Source organism: Pectinophora gossypiella, chromosome 9, assembly GCF_024362695.1.
Source record: "Pectinophora gossypiella chromosome 9, ilPecGoss1.1, whole genome shotgun sequence".
In the NCBI taxonomy this organism is placed as follows: Eukaryota; Metazoa; Arthropoda; class Insecta; order Lepidoptera; family Gelechiidae; genus Pectinophora; species Pectinophora gossypiella.
In genome coordinates, this window is record NC_065412.1 from 11,770,870 (window position 1) to 11,786,820 (window position 15,951).

General features: G+C 36.2%; 3 protein-coding genes across 3 annotated transcripts; 2 read left to right on the top strand and 1 right to left on the bottom strand.

The window, feature by feature from the left end:
- Positions 1-118: 118 nt before the first annotated feature.
- On the bottom strand, positions 119-2,297 carry LOC126369813 (serine protease 1-like). Its single transcript, XM_050014377.1, has 2 exons — positions 1,518-2,297; positions 119-199 (listed from the first exon to the last, which is right to left on the bottom strand). The coding sequence occupies exons 1-2, from the start codon at positions 2,295-2,297 to the stop codon at positions 119-121; spliced, it is 861 nt and encodes a 286-aa protein (XP_049870334.1).
- A 1,064-nt stretch (positions 2,298-3,361) lies between these two features.
- Positions 3,362-8,095, top strand: LOC126369815 (uncharacterized). The gene is made up of 8 exons (XM_050014378.1): positions 3,362-3,488; positions 3,722-3,951; positions 4,323-4,559; positions 5,061-5,207; positions 5,737-5,844; positions 6,296-6,518; positions 7,280-7,481; positions 7,678-8,095. Exons 1-8 carry the CDS (start codon positions 3,362-3,364, stop codon positions 8,093-8,095), a joined length of 1,692 nt encoding a protein of 563 aa, XP_049870335.1.
- A 1,499-nt stretch (positions 8,096-9,594) lies between these two features.
- LOC126369816 (pyruvate kinase-like) lies at positions 9,595-15,570 on the top strand. Its single transcript, XM_050014379.1, has 9 exons — positions 9,595-9,630; positions 9,936-10,068; positions 10,495-10,718; positions 11,183-11,512; positions 11,606-11,752; positions 12,145-12,246; positions 13,058-13,303; positions 13,935-14,157; positions 15,380-15,570. Exons 1-9 carry the CDS (start codon positions 9,595-9,597, stop codon positions 15,568-15,570), a joined length of 1,632 nt encoding a protein of 543 aa, XP_049870336.1.
- Positions 15,571-15,951: the final 381 nt, after the last annotated feature.

Consider the following 15,951-nt stretch of genomic DNA (forward strand, 5'->3'; position numbering starts at 1 on the left):
TGTTTTTTTTTCCTTCCAGTTTCGCAGAGAAAGGCGTACACTTATTGCCTCTACTTATTTAAACTTTAGCTTTCTTCAACATAAACCAGGACCATAAACAGCCGTTATATGTCCCACACTACACAGACGTTACCTCTTCCCTATCCATTGGAGAGGCTACTCCACCACACTCCTTTACTGGTTCTCCACCAGTCCGCTTCTTTAACAATAAGGTTAAATTTATTGTACAGTCAACGCTTTATCACCTTTTCTTTAGGGGTGAACAAATAAAGTTTAAAATATAAAATCTTCTTACTTACCTCATGCAATTATTATTGTAATGATATCGACTCTATCTATCCCTTTTCCCTCCTTTTAAACCTCATGAACCAAATTGACTTATGAAATGTGTGAATTATGTTTGTATACAGTTTTATTCACTTCCGGAATTAATTGTGTGTTAAAATTGAGGATGCATGGAACTAGTTTAAATTGATGATTATCTACATACAGGTATGTATGACCATTTGGATAAGAGTCGAAGTCGTGTGGAGTTGATGATTGTAACAAGTGGAATTCAGTGGTCCCAGCCTGTCCCAATAGCAAACAGGCACAGTCACACCACACCCCTCAAAATAATAATATTTTTGCCGTCACCTGTTATTGCCTTACAGTGGCAAAGTCGTGACCCTACAATAATGGGTGAGGGTGTTAGAACCATCTTCTACTAAACTAGCCCCTAGGGGTTTAGATTGATGACCAGTGATGGCCCGCGTGGTCTAAAGGGAAATTTCTAACGATACATCACGTACAGCTCTTCTCTTTCTTTGCTCACGATTTTGTTATTATCTATACCTGCCTCAGATTAGAAAATACTATATATATGTCTGTTTCCTAAAAAGGGAAAATTATTTTTTCAATTGCGGGATTCACATTGAAATTGTCACATAGATTAATTGAAACACAAGGGCTGTTTTAAGGTCCCTTCGAAGGAATATACTAGAATACTGTCCGGTTTTCACGACATATTAACAGTCGATATATTATAATTACTGTAAAAAAAGAATCATTTATTTCAAACAGAAAAAGATAAATGTTCAATTTTTTTATAAAAAATATAATACTTACCTACACTATGTAATATGAAAACTGATCTGTGTAAATAAAATATATTTGTAAAAAAAATGTTTATGTTTATAATTTTGTTTTACTACGAGTGGTGACATAAAAAATTAAAAAACACAACAATGTAAACAATATTAAAATAACATTTCACGTAGCAAAAGATTTAATTATCGTATATACTCTTGTAGTAACTGCGCAAATTGGGTATTTTTTTGGTGGCGTGGTCTTTACCTTTATGTGCAGAAGTTACAAGTGCCTCATAGATTATATAACATACATAACATAATCATATTATGTTAAACGATATTTGCGCCAGCGGCATTATAATATAGAGGCACTTTCAAGTATTCACTCAATTACATTGCTTTATTTGCGGACATAGTACCTAGAACCCAATCTAAATGTGGGCTTACTGCTGTGTAGTAAAAATCATAAGGATTTCTGTCATCAAACGCGTGCGCAATGCCTATGATCTTACCGTCAAGTATCAGAGGACCTCCGGAGTCACCGACTTGTGCCCTTTCTTCTCTGTTAGAACATTTAGATCGCAAGCATATCAGAGCATTGTTCTTTTTATGAGATACGTCAGGTAGTCTTCTCACACTCGCTTTACCGCAAGCCACGACAACAGCTTCACCTATTTGAAGAGGCCTCACATCGTCCAAGTCACTGATGGCTTTTGCTAATTTAGGATTCTCCTCATTATCAAAATCTGTATAAGTTGCACCAGCTCCTACGTAATGCACTGCACGACCAGTAAAAGTCCTATAATCAACTGCAGACAATTTTCCAAAAACATTCAATTCTACATGTTCAACCAGCATAAGTCCGATATCATTCTTATTTATTGATTTATGGTATGAAATATGGGGTATAACTTGCAAAATCTTTCTGGCGTATCTAGCATATATGGGTGTTATCGTAAAGTTTTCAAATAGTATTAAGCAGTTATCTATTCCTAATGCTTTTACCGTAGCGAAACAGTGGGCCGCTGTTATAACCCAGTTTGTGTCTATCAGGCTCCCAGTGCAAAATCTAGCGGCTTTGTAGTGAAGACCCAATGCTATAGCGACAACATACCCGTGACTGTCTCCACCGTCGTCAATGCCGTGAATTACTCTCAAATTGTCCCGGCACGCGGTACCAATAATAATTATAATCAAGAATGCTAATATATTCACATTATTTCTCATGTTCAACAAACGACAGGAATCAGTTGAGCACGGAAATGTTATTGGGATATTTTTGATACAATATCCTCTTTACGAGTAGCAATTTATTTTTTATGTGAATTATGAAACGATGTTTTATTTAGACGCATAATATTTTGTTGTGTTACGTATTGCTTTTTATTTTTCAAGTAATAGGAAAAGAAATATAAGTCCAAGGTCGCCCGCGTTATTGTAATAGTACATTTTCTGTTCTGTGAATAGTACGAACAGTACTTACCATTGAACCATAATTTTCCTAATTACACTCTACGTCATAAGGTTGTGTATTATCTCTACCGATCACATGGCTAAACGGGGGAACATCTTTATCTCATTGAATCTGGTCTGACCATACAAGACTAGGCATATCTAATCTTGACTATTTCTCAACTATCATTCTTATATTTTTATTCAACATTATGATTATTATTGTTTCTTATTTTATATTAGTGGTTAACATTCTCCTCGTACTTCGTATGATGAAAGGTTTGTACACAGCAAGTACTGATAAACACCTATCTGATAAACGATACGTAAATAAAAATATAAAGGTGTGAAACATAAATCCTTTTTACTTATGTGATTGCTCTCAGAAGCATCATATTCGTGTGTACTGTGGCTCCTGCTACGTACATGTTTGCTCCGTACTTTTTGTTCCTCTTCTAATAACATAGAACAACCTCTTCTAATAACAAGAGCCTCCGTTGCGGTAGTCCGTGTCCATGTTGCTCTTCAGTTAAGTTTATAGGTACTTGTTATGGCATAGACTTGGATTTTTTTCGCGCTTACATCCCAAATCTTACATGTTTATGGTGACCAGGTTTTTCTTTTTTTTTCAGTCGTTGCGTCAAGTAAACAAACACAACAACTTCATTATTTTTCTTCTAAAAATATCAAGACACTTTTGACGTTGACATCTTACATGAATTTCTTAACAATCTATTCCACCTTTAATGTTAAAAGTTTTGTATTTTTTTACAGTAATTTCCAACCACGAAAGTTATAAAACGTAACTGAACATGTCAAAATCGTGGACCCCACGGAAAATGTTAGCCAGCAAGCCAGAATTAGGTACGATGTTAATGACGAGTGCTGAGATTGATATGAGCAGCCCAAAAGTCCTAGACAGACATCCCAATAGGCGTCGAAGAAGTCCCATCATGGTGGAATTCGGTAAATTGGGATTGTAATTGTTTAACTTTAAGTATATTATTATGTGTTGAGGTCATGTGACCGATCGTCGTGGAGATCCTTGGGGGAGGCCTATGCCCAGCAGTGGGCGTCATACGGCTGATGATGATGAAGTATATTATTAATTTATTATATATTCGAATTATAGCTTAAGGGTTTACAATCGTGCCAATTACCTCATCGACAGAGTTTGCATAATAATTTCACTTTTATAGCTGATCCTGAAACTACAATGGTAGACATTCAACGAGCTATGGAAGCAGGAATGAACATTGCTAAATTTAAAATGGCATTTAGTACCAAAGAAGAAAAAATCGCAATATTAGACAGAGTATACAAGGCTGCAGCACGCTGTGCTGAGAAAATGGGAGTGGACGAGTGGCCAGTAGCCACGTGTGCGACACTAAAGACATTGATGGTGAAGACTGGAGTTTTTGCTGATGAGGTTAATAAAATGAAATATGAATATATATAGAACAGACTCCGTGGTCTAGGTAAGAGCTTTAGGCTCACGATCTGGAGGTTCGATTCCCAATGGGGACATTGTCGAAATCGCTTCGTGAAACTGTCATTTGTTTGGTAAGGACTTTGCAGACTGAAATTATATGATTGTCTCTAGGAAGATGATTCTGTGCGTTAGGTATGTCTGTATTTTAACATCTTTTCATGAGAGCAGTATTTTCGAAAGATTTGTAACTTCAGAAGATCAAGAAGATGCTAGAAAACCAGTTACTTTTGTTACCATAGGTAGGTAAATTGATCACGTAACATAAACGACAAAAATAACTATCTAACCTTTATATTTGTTTATTGCAGAGTAACAACAAAGTGGAGACGGGTAGTGAAGTAATATTAAGCAACGATCGTAAATTGATACAACACTGTCAATCTGATAGAATTTTCATAGACTATGCGCATATGAAAGATATAAAGGTTGGGATGGAGATAAGCTTAGATCAAGCAGAAGTTGTGTTGATTTGCGTTACAGAAATAGACGACACTTCAATCAAATGCAAAGTCACAAAAGGCGGAACACTCAAAGATTTGCGACCCGTCAGTATTAGAAACCTTATCCACACGACGCCCTACATCTCCCAAAAGGACATAGACATTCTAAAGTTTTGTCTTAGGTATCAAGTGCGTATCTGAAATTATTATTATAGTTGCCGATGATTTTTCTAATATATTTCTTTGAGAATGTGCTTCAAAACACTCTCATTTTCATTGACAAGGCTTTCAACAAAGCAATTTAACTGGTAATACAAGAAATAAAAAAATATATTCTTTCTAATTCGAAATATCACATGACTTACATAATGGCATTATTCATAAAGACCGGATTACTCAATTTGCTATTTCTTAGTGTAGTAGATATGTGTGTTTATGTGACCATCGTGTAAGTCACGAATACTGAAACTGGCTATAGGTTCACAACTTGTGTGCTGACAAAGAATATATCACGTGAGATTGTGTGTTAAGCCAGAAATATTGCAAGAAAAAATACGAAATTGACTGCTTTGATCTAGCTGGTTTTTTATGCTTTCTTTCTTGCAGGTTGACGTGCTAGTCGTATACTACGCCCGAGATGGGCCGATGATAAAGAAAATAAAAAAATACATGTCGCAAGCTACGTACAAACCTATTATCCTCAGCGCAATATGCAATCAACAAGGACTCGATCATATTGATGATATACTTAAGGTAAGAATTAGACAGCATATTTAAACCAATTTATAATGACAAAATCTGACTTGATGGTTGTATTAATTTTGAATACTATGGTCTTCGATCTGACAAACACCAAGCAATGTTCTTATAATTTCATCACATCTTTTTTACTTAATTTTCACCTTTTCGAAGTCTTTAGAAGTTCTTCCTAAGTAATGTATCATAGTCAGACTTTATCGTCACCTATTAACATACTAGATATATTTTACTTTTAATCCGCATAAGTTGAAATAACTTAAAAAACAACTGAGGTCTTTAAACAGCAATTCACTTTACATGCTTATTCTAATCCTTATTACATCTAGGAAAGTGACGGTATTATGTTATCGCGAGATTATTTGCCATACGAATTGGATAAGGCACAAGTATTTCGGATGGCACAAATACAAAAATGGATTGCAGGAAAATGCCAACAGGTGCGCCAGAATAATTATTATTGATAGATTTATATTTTTTTAATTAAACTAAATCTCCAGGAATAATGTTGACTGTTTCATTTTAGATTGGTAAACCACTATTTTTGGCTGGTGCAGTCTTCAAACATGCGCTGGAAGTAGGACGTTTCAATGATCATGAGCTGGCAGATGTGTCTAATGCTCTATTAGATGGAGTAACAGGATTTGTTCTAAGGGAATGTACTGATATAAAAAACACTTTAGCAACTTTACACGTTTTAAATGACGTATGTTGTACAGTTGAGCCATTCACTTTTCACAAAGACAACTTTTTCAGGATAATAAGCGAGGTAAATTTTCTATTAAGTATTGTAAAAAAGACCTGCATTAAGCCGCTGGTCCCGGGCTACTAGCGCAAACACCTCCACCAACCGGCAGCGGAGCAGCGTGGTAGGGTACGCTCCATACCCCCTCCGGTTGATTAAGGGGAGGCCTGTGCCCAGCAGTGGGACATATATAGTCTAATTATGTAGTGTTAAGTATATGTAAAATAGAGCAAATAACTTAATAAAGTTGACTATTTGACACACAAATAAATTGCCCAATTATAGCCGTGTAGCTGATACTTTCGAATAAAAAAATCTATTAAGAACCTTATTTTGACAGCCAAAACTGCCAGTAAATGCTGCAGAGGCAGCAGCGATATCCTGCGTGGCTGTAGCCAATCAGACGAAGGCTCGTATCATAATAATCCCTACCGTGTCTGGGCGCACGCCTCGTGTCCTGCTTTGGCTTCAACCAACATGTATTGTAATAACAGTCAGCACAATGCAAAATGTCACCAGACGTCTTTTCACCTGCCGGAACATAGTGCCGCTTGTGTATAAAAGTATATATATTTTTACACTGGTATTTTGTACGATGTCACTAACACCCATACGTACCCGTACGGCTAGTTGTACGTATTTGTACGGGGTTAAAGTGATATCATAACGAATACTGAGTGGGAAGATTCAGCTCAAGATTCCTATCAAGTGGAATTTTCCATCGCATAAGTATGTAATTTAAAGTAATTTAAAAAACGAAGTACTTAAACATGAATTTTGCGATGGGAAATTCCACTTGATATTAACTCAGAATCATGAGCAGAATCATCCCCCCCTAAGTATTGGGTACGGTGTCGTGTCACTAACACCTGCATTATTGATCATCAATTTCATCGAATTGTATGTTTACAAACCTTATCATTTGGGAAATATTATAACCAGCAGCCGATGACAAGTCATAAGGGCTAAAGCATAGCATCACATTATATCGAAAATGTTTCACTGAGTAAAGAATCATTAGCACATTTTTACCGATTGTTTTGCAACATTTATTACATAATTATTATACAGGGTGTTAGTGACATCGTAACGAAAACTTTGAAGGATGATTCAAACCATGATTCTGACTTGATATCAAGTGGAATTTTCCGTCGCAAAAGTGTGGCACTGAAAATTATTTAAAAATATCACTAAAATTTTGCTTACCACTTGATATCAACTCAAAATCATGGTCTACATTATCCCCCTTAGTATTCGTTACGATGTTTCTAACACCCTGTATATTTGGAGTTACTGAATAATTTAAATATTACTTTTTGATTAGGTAACGTAAAGCTGCAAAGTGGCAAGAAATTAGACAAGGTTATGGAACGCCGTGTTCGTTATGCTGCTGAATTTGCTGTGATGAAAGGTTGGCTCGTATACGGAGACATCTATATATCTTTGCAAAGATCTAGTGAAGGGAATCCTTTTTGTGATATGGTCAGAATATGGTCTGTTGATTTCCTCAAGAAGCTGCTGATTGAGTAAGTAATACATTATGTTTAAAATCATTATATTCTAAACAAATCACAAAGGGAACAGTCGCTTAGCTACAAGTTCTTTTTCTACACATAAATCTATTCCAAAAATTATCGCTTACTATACTATTTATCTTCCATATCACATGAGAAGAAATGGGTATTTGTAATAGGTTTTATAAGACATTATTTTCTTAATCAGATGTGATTACGCTGAGGATCAATTTCTTCCGCCGAAAAAGCCAAGTGAAGTCATCGAAACCGAATGCCAGCTCCTTAAAGATGAACAGGAGAAGCAAGATAGTAAGGTACAGGAGGATTCTCAAAAAGCTCCAGAGGAGGTTTCTGAAAAAGCAACACAAGTCAAAGAAGTTACAACGGAGGTTGAAGTGAAGGTAGTAAAACCAAAGCCAAGCCAGATTAAAGAAGAGGAAACGACGCCCACTGAAACAAAAAAAGAGGAAATAACACCAACTGATATAAAACAAGAAGAAGATACACCAAGTGAAAAGAAACAAGGCGAAATACCGCCAACTGAAATTAAAGAAGAAGAACTTTTGCCAACCGAGGCTAAACAAGATGAAACCACGCCAGCTGAGTTAGAGGCAAGTGAAACATAATAAAATTAACGAAAAACATACATGACTAAAACACAAAGCAAATCGTAAAACCAGCAAGACGAAACAGATTCTTTTTAGCTTACTTTAGATAATTTTAGCATCTAAAATATATAATTATTATTAGAGTTTTACGTAGTAGTTTTCTCTTAATAAAATCTATATAATTACGATTATAACCGCTTTTATTCCAAAATACCCAAATAACCCGACCGCATTACGAAACACCACGCGTTAATACAGACGTACCTACATAAATTTGGATAAAAATAAAATACAAATGTATATCATTGTAGTTGTTGTTGTTACATTATTAGAGGCACGTTTGTTTGTGATCGGTTTATTGTATCTGTATATCGCTTGTGGAATATATATAGCTAAATTTTCGGCTTATATAAAAAGCGTCATTATAAAGAATGACAAGTCACTCATTATGGAGAATAACTGGTCACTATGGAAAATTTATTTGTGCTGTCTGTAGTAGTAAAAAGTGTTGGTCTCTATGGACATTAACCAGTAATTATGGAAAATGAGCGGTTAATATTGAAAATGATCGGTCACTACTCGAACAAGACCTAAAAACATAAATATATAAAACTAAAAAACATACACATATGAATATTGGAATTTTCAATTACATAGACGAAAACAATTCATAATAAATATTAAAACATTGTATAGTTGTTTTCATCACGAAAATGCAACTTAAATATAATGTTTTTTGCATGGGTCAGATACCCACGTTTCAACAACAAAAACACGAATATTACTGATTGTGGTAATCTCGGAAACACAGCGCATCGCGTCCGCATTTTTTCTACATTTTATTTATCTTTTTCGCAAACCTCGTTTTGATCCCCTAATGGTTTTCCCACAAATAAAATTGAGCTTTGTTTATTTTCGTGGGCTTTATTTATTTTTGCCGGCGTTGTTAGCGACAGCTGCGTCGCTTGTTTATCGTTCCGCTTTGCTGTGATCGGGACTCTTAACCTTACTTTTGAAATTCACCTGACTTCTACTCAGCAAAAAGCTAATCCGGAGGGTGTCACGGTGTCGCGGGATTTAGGCGATTTGGGTAATGAAGATAAATTTACAGCTATCATTTGTCTTCTTTTGCTCGCCGCTGAACTTAGCTGACGCTCGGAAATTTTAGATTTACTCTCGTGTACCATAAAATTAATATTTTTGGTAAGTTTGTTAATTAATCAAACTGTCTCAAAATGTAAGGTGGCTCAAGGAAGAAAATACGCGGTCCAAAAGCGTAAACCATAGATAGCAAATTACATGAAACCGCTTTACTAACTTGTTTCGTGAAGATTTCATAAATATGCCATAAAACATTTTCTTATTTCATTATTTTTAACTTTTCTGTCAGAAAGTTAATCAAAGAAGACATAAAATCACTTCAAATATAGCAAAATAACGGAGCTTTCAGTCTAAGATCGCATAATTTTATATTTTATTCTACATTAATTACATGATTGTTATTATTTTTGTACAAAATGTGGCCTACTGATTTTGATATTAAACTTGATGATGTAAGTAAATGATTCTTGGAATATTATTTTACTGGTACTATTTAACCCATAAAAGGAGAGGCTTTTGAAGAATATAGATTATGCATAACTTACAAATATATTGTAGTAGGAAAGGGAAGGTACAGACTCCATCTGTCAAAAGACAAACCAAAACAACTTACATAAAATTGAAGAACTTTAGCTACTCGTATATAGTTAATGACGATTGTTGCCTATTTATTGATAATTAATCTTCACTCATAATAATATATTTATGTGTATGTTATGATGATAATGATTGTAATATTAAAATACAATTTGTCAAGTTTGATGCCATGGAGCTGCCTGGTCAGCAGCTTGCCTCAGCACATGCGTATACGCCGCTAGACCATGTACTGAGCCTTGATATAAAGAGTCCAGCGGGCTGTCTACGAATGACGTCGATTATAGCAACAATGGGTTAGTTAACATATTTTTTTTTTCAGATTAAATATGTATGTATATACGTATACATATAAAATAAGGTCCCAACCACAATCTCAATTGGACTAGCCACAGTATAATATCAATATCATCATCACCAGCCCATTAACGTCCCCACTACTGGGGCACGGGCCTTCCCTATGGATGGATAGGGAGATCGAATGTCAATATAATATTATTCAATATGGCTCAGTGATCATTATAAAAAATAATAATTTAGGTACCATCATTTATGGTGTCCCAAAATGTACTTAGAACATAAGCATTAAAATTTAAATTAAAAGAAAGAAAATGGACAAAAAATAGCAATAAAAATGAAGAAGAAGAAGTATTTGTTGTTATGTTATGTTGCAAAATCCTAATAATAATCATATCGTATAATAGTAAATATATGACACACAGGAAAATCAACATATGATATTGATATAATGGTGAAAATGATGGCAGCGGGTATGAATATAGCAGTTCTGAACATGTCCTTTGGCTCAAGAGAAGAAAACGTTGAAACTATAAAAATGCTGCGACAGGCTGTCAAACAATACAGCACATTAATGGGCAGACACTACCCTCTAGCCGTAGCTGTTCGACTAACTGGAAGAAAAATTAGGACTGGACGGATTGCAGAAGTAAGTAAATCTATACTTACTAATTATAATAAAGAGGTAAAGTTTTAAAATTTAACTCTCACTATGAGGTTGCAGCTGCGAAACCCAGCAGGGGCCTTAACGAATGTTTTTTTAATTCGTTTTCGAACATATGTTTGTTGATCATAAATTATTATCACGTGATCAGCTGTGAAGGAAAACATCGTGTGGGCCCATATTCCCAAGAAATGCGTTTCGGAGATATGTGATCTATCACGTACCTCTACCAGTACTGAGCTGGTTTTCACTTCGCGGGTTCGATGGTCAAACAGGCAGTCGCGCCTGTAAAAAATCGGATCTGTCAAATCTATCGTCTCTACGAAAACGGAGTAACGCTAGGGAGATGATCTACTATTCTTTTTTACTCAAGATAGGTTCGAATTCGAGACATAAAATCATCACAACAATAAAATGACGTTAATTTTATTTGTATTGGACAATTTCAGACTTACGGTGACGAAGTAGAATTAAAGGTTGGAGAAGTAGTCAGATTAACCACTGATGAAACGTATAGAGACCGTTGTTCTATGTACACGGTATACATAGACTTCATGCTCTTCGCTGACCAACTCAAAAAGAGGGACTTGGTACTATTAGATAATGAAACTATTATGTTACAAGTGGAAGTCATATCCACTACCACCCTTACGTGCAAGATCGAAAGAGGTGGCATGCTAGGGTCATATAAAGACGTATTCGTACCAAATGTAGTATTCGAAATGCCGAATTTTTCTGAAAAGGATAAGTTAGATATTGCCATGGCTGTCCATCTACAGGTACTTAATAATAATACATATTATTTATTATAACATTCGTTTCTTAAATTCTATGAAGAAAATATTCTTATATTTCGCGTTTTTTCCCCTTAGGTGGACCTTATAATCGCTTCCTTTGTAAACAGCAGAGCAACTATTGAAGAACTAAAACAAATTTTGGGAGAAAAAGGAAAGAAAATAGGTATCATAGCCAATATTATGACTATTGAAGGCTATAGAAACTTTGATGATATTCTTAATGTAAGTATCTAACATATTCAAATTAAATTCGGTCAAATTGCAGTTGGACTCGCGCTCCGAAAGGGTGCCGTACCAGCACATTTACATAAGTTGAATTGAACTGATGAAGATAAATATTTAGAAGACATTTCCATTTATATTATAACACTGCACTAAACGTTAATTAATATACTTAGGTACTTATTATTTGTTAGTAACTCCGCCATCATAATAGATACATAATCTGTGTACATTTGAACCGGTTCCCAATTACGGTTCAAAAGACATCCCTTTAAAGATCGGAAGGATGGGCAGTCAGCGTTGGCTTAGTAATAGGGTCCCGTTGCGATAGATTGGGTACTCTAGAAAATAAAAAAAAGTACTGACTATGGTTACTGAATTATATTTTTCAGATAGCCGATGGTGTAATGATTACAAGGCAAGAATTAGGATCAGATATTAGCCCGAAGAAGTTAGTAATTGCGCAGAAAAATATGATTGCTCGAGCGAATAGAGTTAGTGTGAACTATGGTCATAATTTATTCAAATCAATAAGTCATACCTTTGTAAATAATACTGAGAGGGCCTAGCTAAGTTACAACTCATCGCCTTATAATGGAAACTTCGCCCTTTTTGCACATTCGGATGTGCTATTTTTTTTTAAATCTCGCTTTAGTCATAGACGCGCTAGTTTTAATCCAGGTAAAAAAATGTACCTAGTCAAAATTTATAACCAGAACTAAATTAATTGAATGAAATCAAATCACAATGTGTAAGTTGAAGTTGTTAAGGCGTTTACGAAGTTTCCAAATGAAATCTAAATTTCCTATACACCTATTTCTACACTCACTATCGTTTAACCCGTCCGAACTAAATGAGTACCTTTCGTTGAGGACAACGCACGTACAACAACACGTACCGTCGAGGCATCTCAATTTCGACGAATTAGGCAAGGTTATTATAAAGTTAGTGATTATTTAGAAGATATGAATGCATGGGATTAACTGTCTGAGAACTGATATTAGGCAGCTAAATTACTCAATTGTATACCAATATTTTATGTTTATTTTTATTTTTTTAAAGAACGTCTAGGGCCCTGTGCCGAGGTTTTTCTTGCAGCTTCTTTTCCCCGGCTATACAGGTTGTGAGAAGCTGCAGTAGTTTTAGGCGGATGAGACGTTCGTTATGTAAAATTGACGATTCAAAGTGTAACTATGTTACCTACTGAATAAAGATATTTTTGAATTTGAATTTGAATTTGAATTTGTAGAAACAGGAACATTGCAAGTTAACTAAATCCTTAGAACTTTCATCAATTATTAACAGGCGAATGTCCCAATAATGGTTTGCGCTCATCTGTTGAGCAGCATGAGGTTCCAACAAATAGCTCTGAGAGCGGAACTTTTGGACATAGCCAATTGCATCCTCGATGGTGTCGATGGGCTGGTACTCTCAGCTGAAACGGCTGTTGGCAACTACCCTGTGGAAACAGTATCTTGCCTGAACTTGGCGTGCAAGGAAGCCGAAGCGTGTGTATGGACAAAACAACTGTTTTATGATCTCATCGATAAGGTAATTAATTCTTTTGGAATTTTGACACACAACTTATGAATATTGTTTTGATCATTGCCGTCATTAGGCCTCGTCCATTTTGGCATTTGATTTGGGCAGCATCTATCGTAGGCTAAATAGACCGATTCTGGAACGATACACTTGGCCGCACTTTTGACAAGCAAATTGTTGAATCAGCTACACTGGTGATAGTGTTTGGATCATAGCTAACTGATGTCACGTGGTTTCCATGATTTGTGGCTGGTTAACGGCAACAGGCTCGCCCCCTATTAAATAGGACTTAACTGACGAGGAGTGGGTGTTATAATATACATACACTTCTGCTTACCCCTTCGGGTCTATAGGCGTAGTACTGTGTCATGTGTAACGTTAAGTTGTACTTATGAATATGCACTTTATAAAATCTTTTAGTGTCTCCAGCATAATAAAGTTATACATCAAAATGAGGCATAGATATGACCATATTGATAAAAAGTATTCTTACGAGATTCGACAACCATATGTTGAACGAAGTCGACATATATTGGAGATAGTTATAAAAATAAATAATAGTAGCTGAAATTTCATCTCCTGAATACGTCATCTACGTATCAGTATTAAGGGCTCGACTCGTTTTTTTTTTAAATTTCAGACTCCATTACCATGCGACCAAGCAACAGGTGCGGCCCTGGCCGCAGTGTTGGCCGCTCAGAGGGCCATCGCAGCCGCCATAGTCGTAGTGACCACAACAGGCCAGTCCGCCCACATCGTGGCCAAGTACCGCCCACGGTGCCCAGTGATCGCTATCACACGATACGCCATCATCGCCCGACAGATGCACATGTGGAGAGGGATATTGCCGCTTCACTACGAAAGTTAGTTTTTTTTTTCAGTCAAATGATTCGCTTCATTCTACGTTTAGTCACAGATTACTAAGTCCGGCCAAGTAGTCAATACCATTTGCGGGAAATCAAAAAAAAAAACAAATTACCAAATAAGCAGTTAGAAGTATATGTCACCTCCAAAATTCTCTACAAATTGTCTTTTGATTACTTGTGGTTCTACCCACCCCATTAGGGATAGCGGGCATGAGTTTATCACGCACAATGATACAATTAATAAGGCAATGGGAATCGGCATCAGAAGCTGAACTTCGATTTCTTAGCCGGTACCGATGAAGCGTCAAAAGTACTGAAATCATTCGTTCAATCGGCTTGCCGAACTTCATGTGACGTCACGAATCGAGGATCGCCATCTTGGCTGCTTACGCGGTACGGCGGAATCATATCGATGTTCGATTTGCTCCAATCTGAATCGGCTTCGTCTTACCAGGTCAAGAGTACTCTAAACCGGCGAGCATGCATGAATACTTGAGAGTGGAAGTAGCGAAAGTGACGTGTCAGGATAGAGTAAGTGGAATTTGGTAATCTCTGCCTACCCCAACGGGATACAGTTACGTAGAATAAATTTAAACAGTTATTTATAAGGAAAAATAGAAGTTAAAACGAAAACTATAATTGCCAAATATGTATCAAAACGTCCCATTTTCGGGCAATAAAAACAAAAGGCAAAAGACAAGAAGAGAAATAAAAACAAAAGACAATCGTGACGTTCTTACAAACTAAGGAGATTGTATAATTATAATATCCAATCAAAAACATAAATGTGAAATGACAGCCAAGTTCAATATTATGATAAATGCCTTGGTTGTTGACTTTAACGACAAAAGAAGTGAGATCTAAATGGGTGCCAAGTTCAATGGTCAGTCCTGAAATTTATTTATAAGTAACAGTATAACATATCATATCTTCTTATAACATAAGATAATGTATTGTAGCCTAAAGTTTGAGATAAGCTTATGAAATTTAGAACACATATGTATCTCGCTAGTCTCAATATATGAGCCAAGTTTGATACGTTTATGTGAAATAGTTTTTGATTTATGAGGGGGTCAAAAGTGGCTCCAAATGGTTCGTGTAATATTACACACGGTGCGGCTCGCCAGTTCTGTTTCTTGAACTTGGCTTGACACGCGACCGCGTGTCTAGATCTAAAAAGTATAAAACTCATATCATAATGTTTGTACGTCGTTTACAGCAACTCCAGACCCGGATTGGCAGGTGGATATTGAGAAGCGGGTGGCATTTGCCTCCAAGTGGGGCATGGACCGTGGCTTCATCAGGGTCGGTGACCCCATCGTGATCGTGTCTGGGTGGCAACACGGTTCAGGGTTCACCAACACCATGCGAATCATCTACGCTGCTGCGGAAGCCGTCGTTATTCAATGAAAGAGGTTTATATTTTTATTTTTTATGTGCATTTATTTATGAAATAGAGACTTTTTGAGAAGCTATGTACCTATTTGTTTTTTTATAGACTCACGACTATATCAATATCCCAATTGGGACTGTCAGAGGAATATCCATCGCAAGATGAACTAACTACCCACACCTCAACGAGCTATTTGTTAGACCAACGTGATAGGTGGTATGCCGTATCGCCGTCTATAATGGTCGAGCCAATTGCGGCATTTCTTCAGAATCAACAATTTTGTAACTACGACTGGTCAATGGGTATCGAAAATGTGGTAGACTCCGAAAAAATGGCGTGACGATCTATGCATAGGTATAGGTACCTCAGTGATTATGCCAATATTACAACGTCTCACT

What these genes read in the sequence shown, in the direction of transcription:
- LOC126369813 (XM_050014377.1), bottom strand. Translation starts at nt 2,297, where the DNA reads ATGAGAAATAATGTGAATATATTAGCATTCTTGATTATAATTATTATT. An exon ending in ATGATTTTTACTACACAGCA is followed by an intron (nt 200 to 1,517) that starts GTAAGCCCACAT and finishes TTATTGTTAAAG; the next exon opens with AAGCGGACTGGTGGAGAACC.
- LOC126369815 (XM_050014378.1), top strand. Translation starts at nt 3,362, where the DNA reads ATGTTAGCCAGCAAGCCAGAATTAGGTACGATGTTAATGACGAGTGCT. An exon ending in TCCCATCATGGTGGAATTCG is followed by an intron (nt 3,489 to 3,721) that starts GTAAATTGGGAT and finishes TCACTTTTATAG; the next exon opens with CTGATCCTGAAACTACAATG. An exon ending in CTAATGCTCTATTAGATGGA is followed by an intron (nt 5,845 to 6,295) that starts GTAACAGGATTT and finishes TTATTTTGACAG; the next exon opens with CCAAAACTGCCAGTAAATGC.
- LOC126369816 (XM_050014379.1), top strand. Translation starts at nt 9,595, where the DNA reads ATGTGGCCTACTGATTTTGATATTAAACTTGATGAT. An exon ending in TTGATATTAAACTTGATGAT is followed by an intron (nt 9,631 to 9,935) that starts GTAAGTAAATGA and finishes CAATTTGTCAAG; the next exon opens with TTTGATGCCATGGAGCTGCC. An exon ending in TTTATGATCTCATCGATAAG is followed by an intron (nt 13,304 to 13,934) that starts GTAATTAATTCT and finishes TTTAAATTTCAG; the next exon opens with ACTCCATTACCATGCGACCA.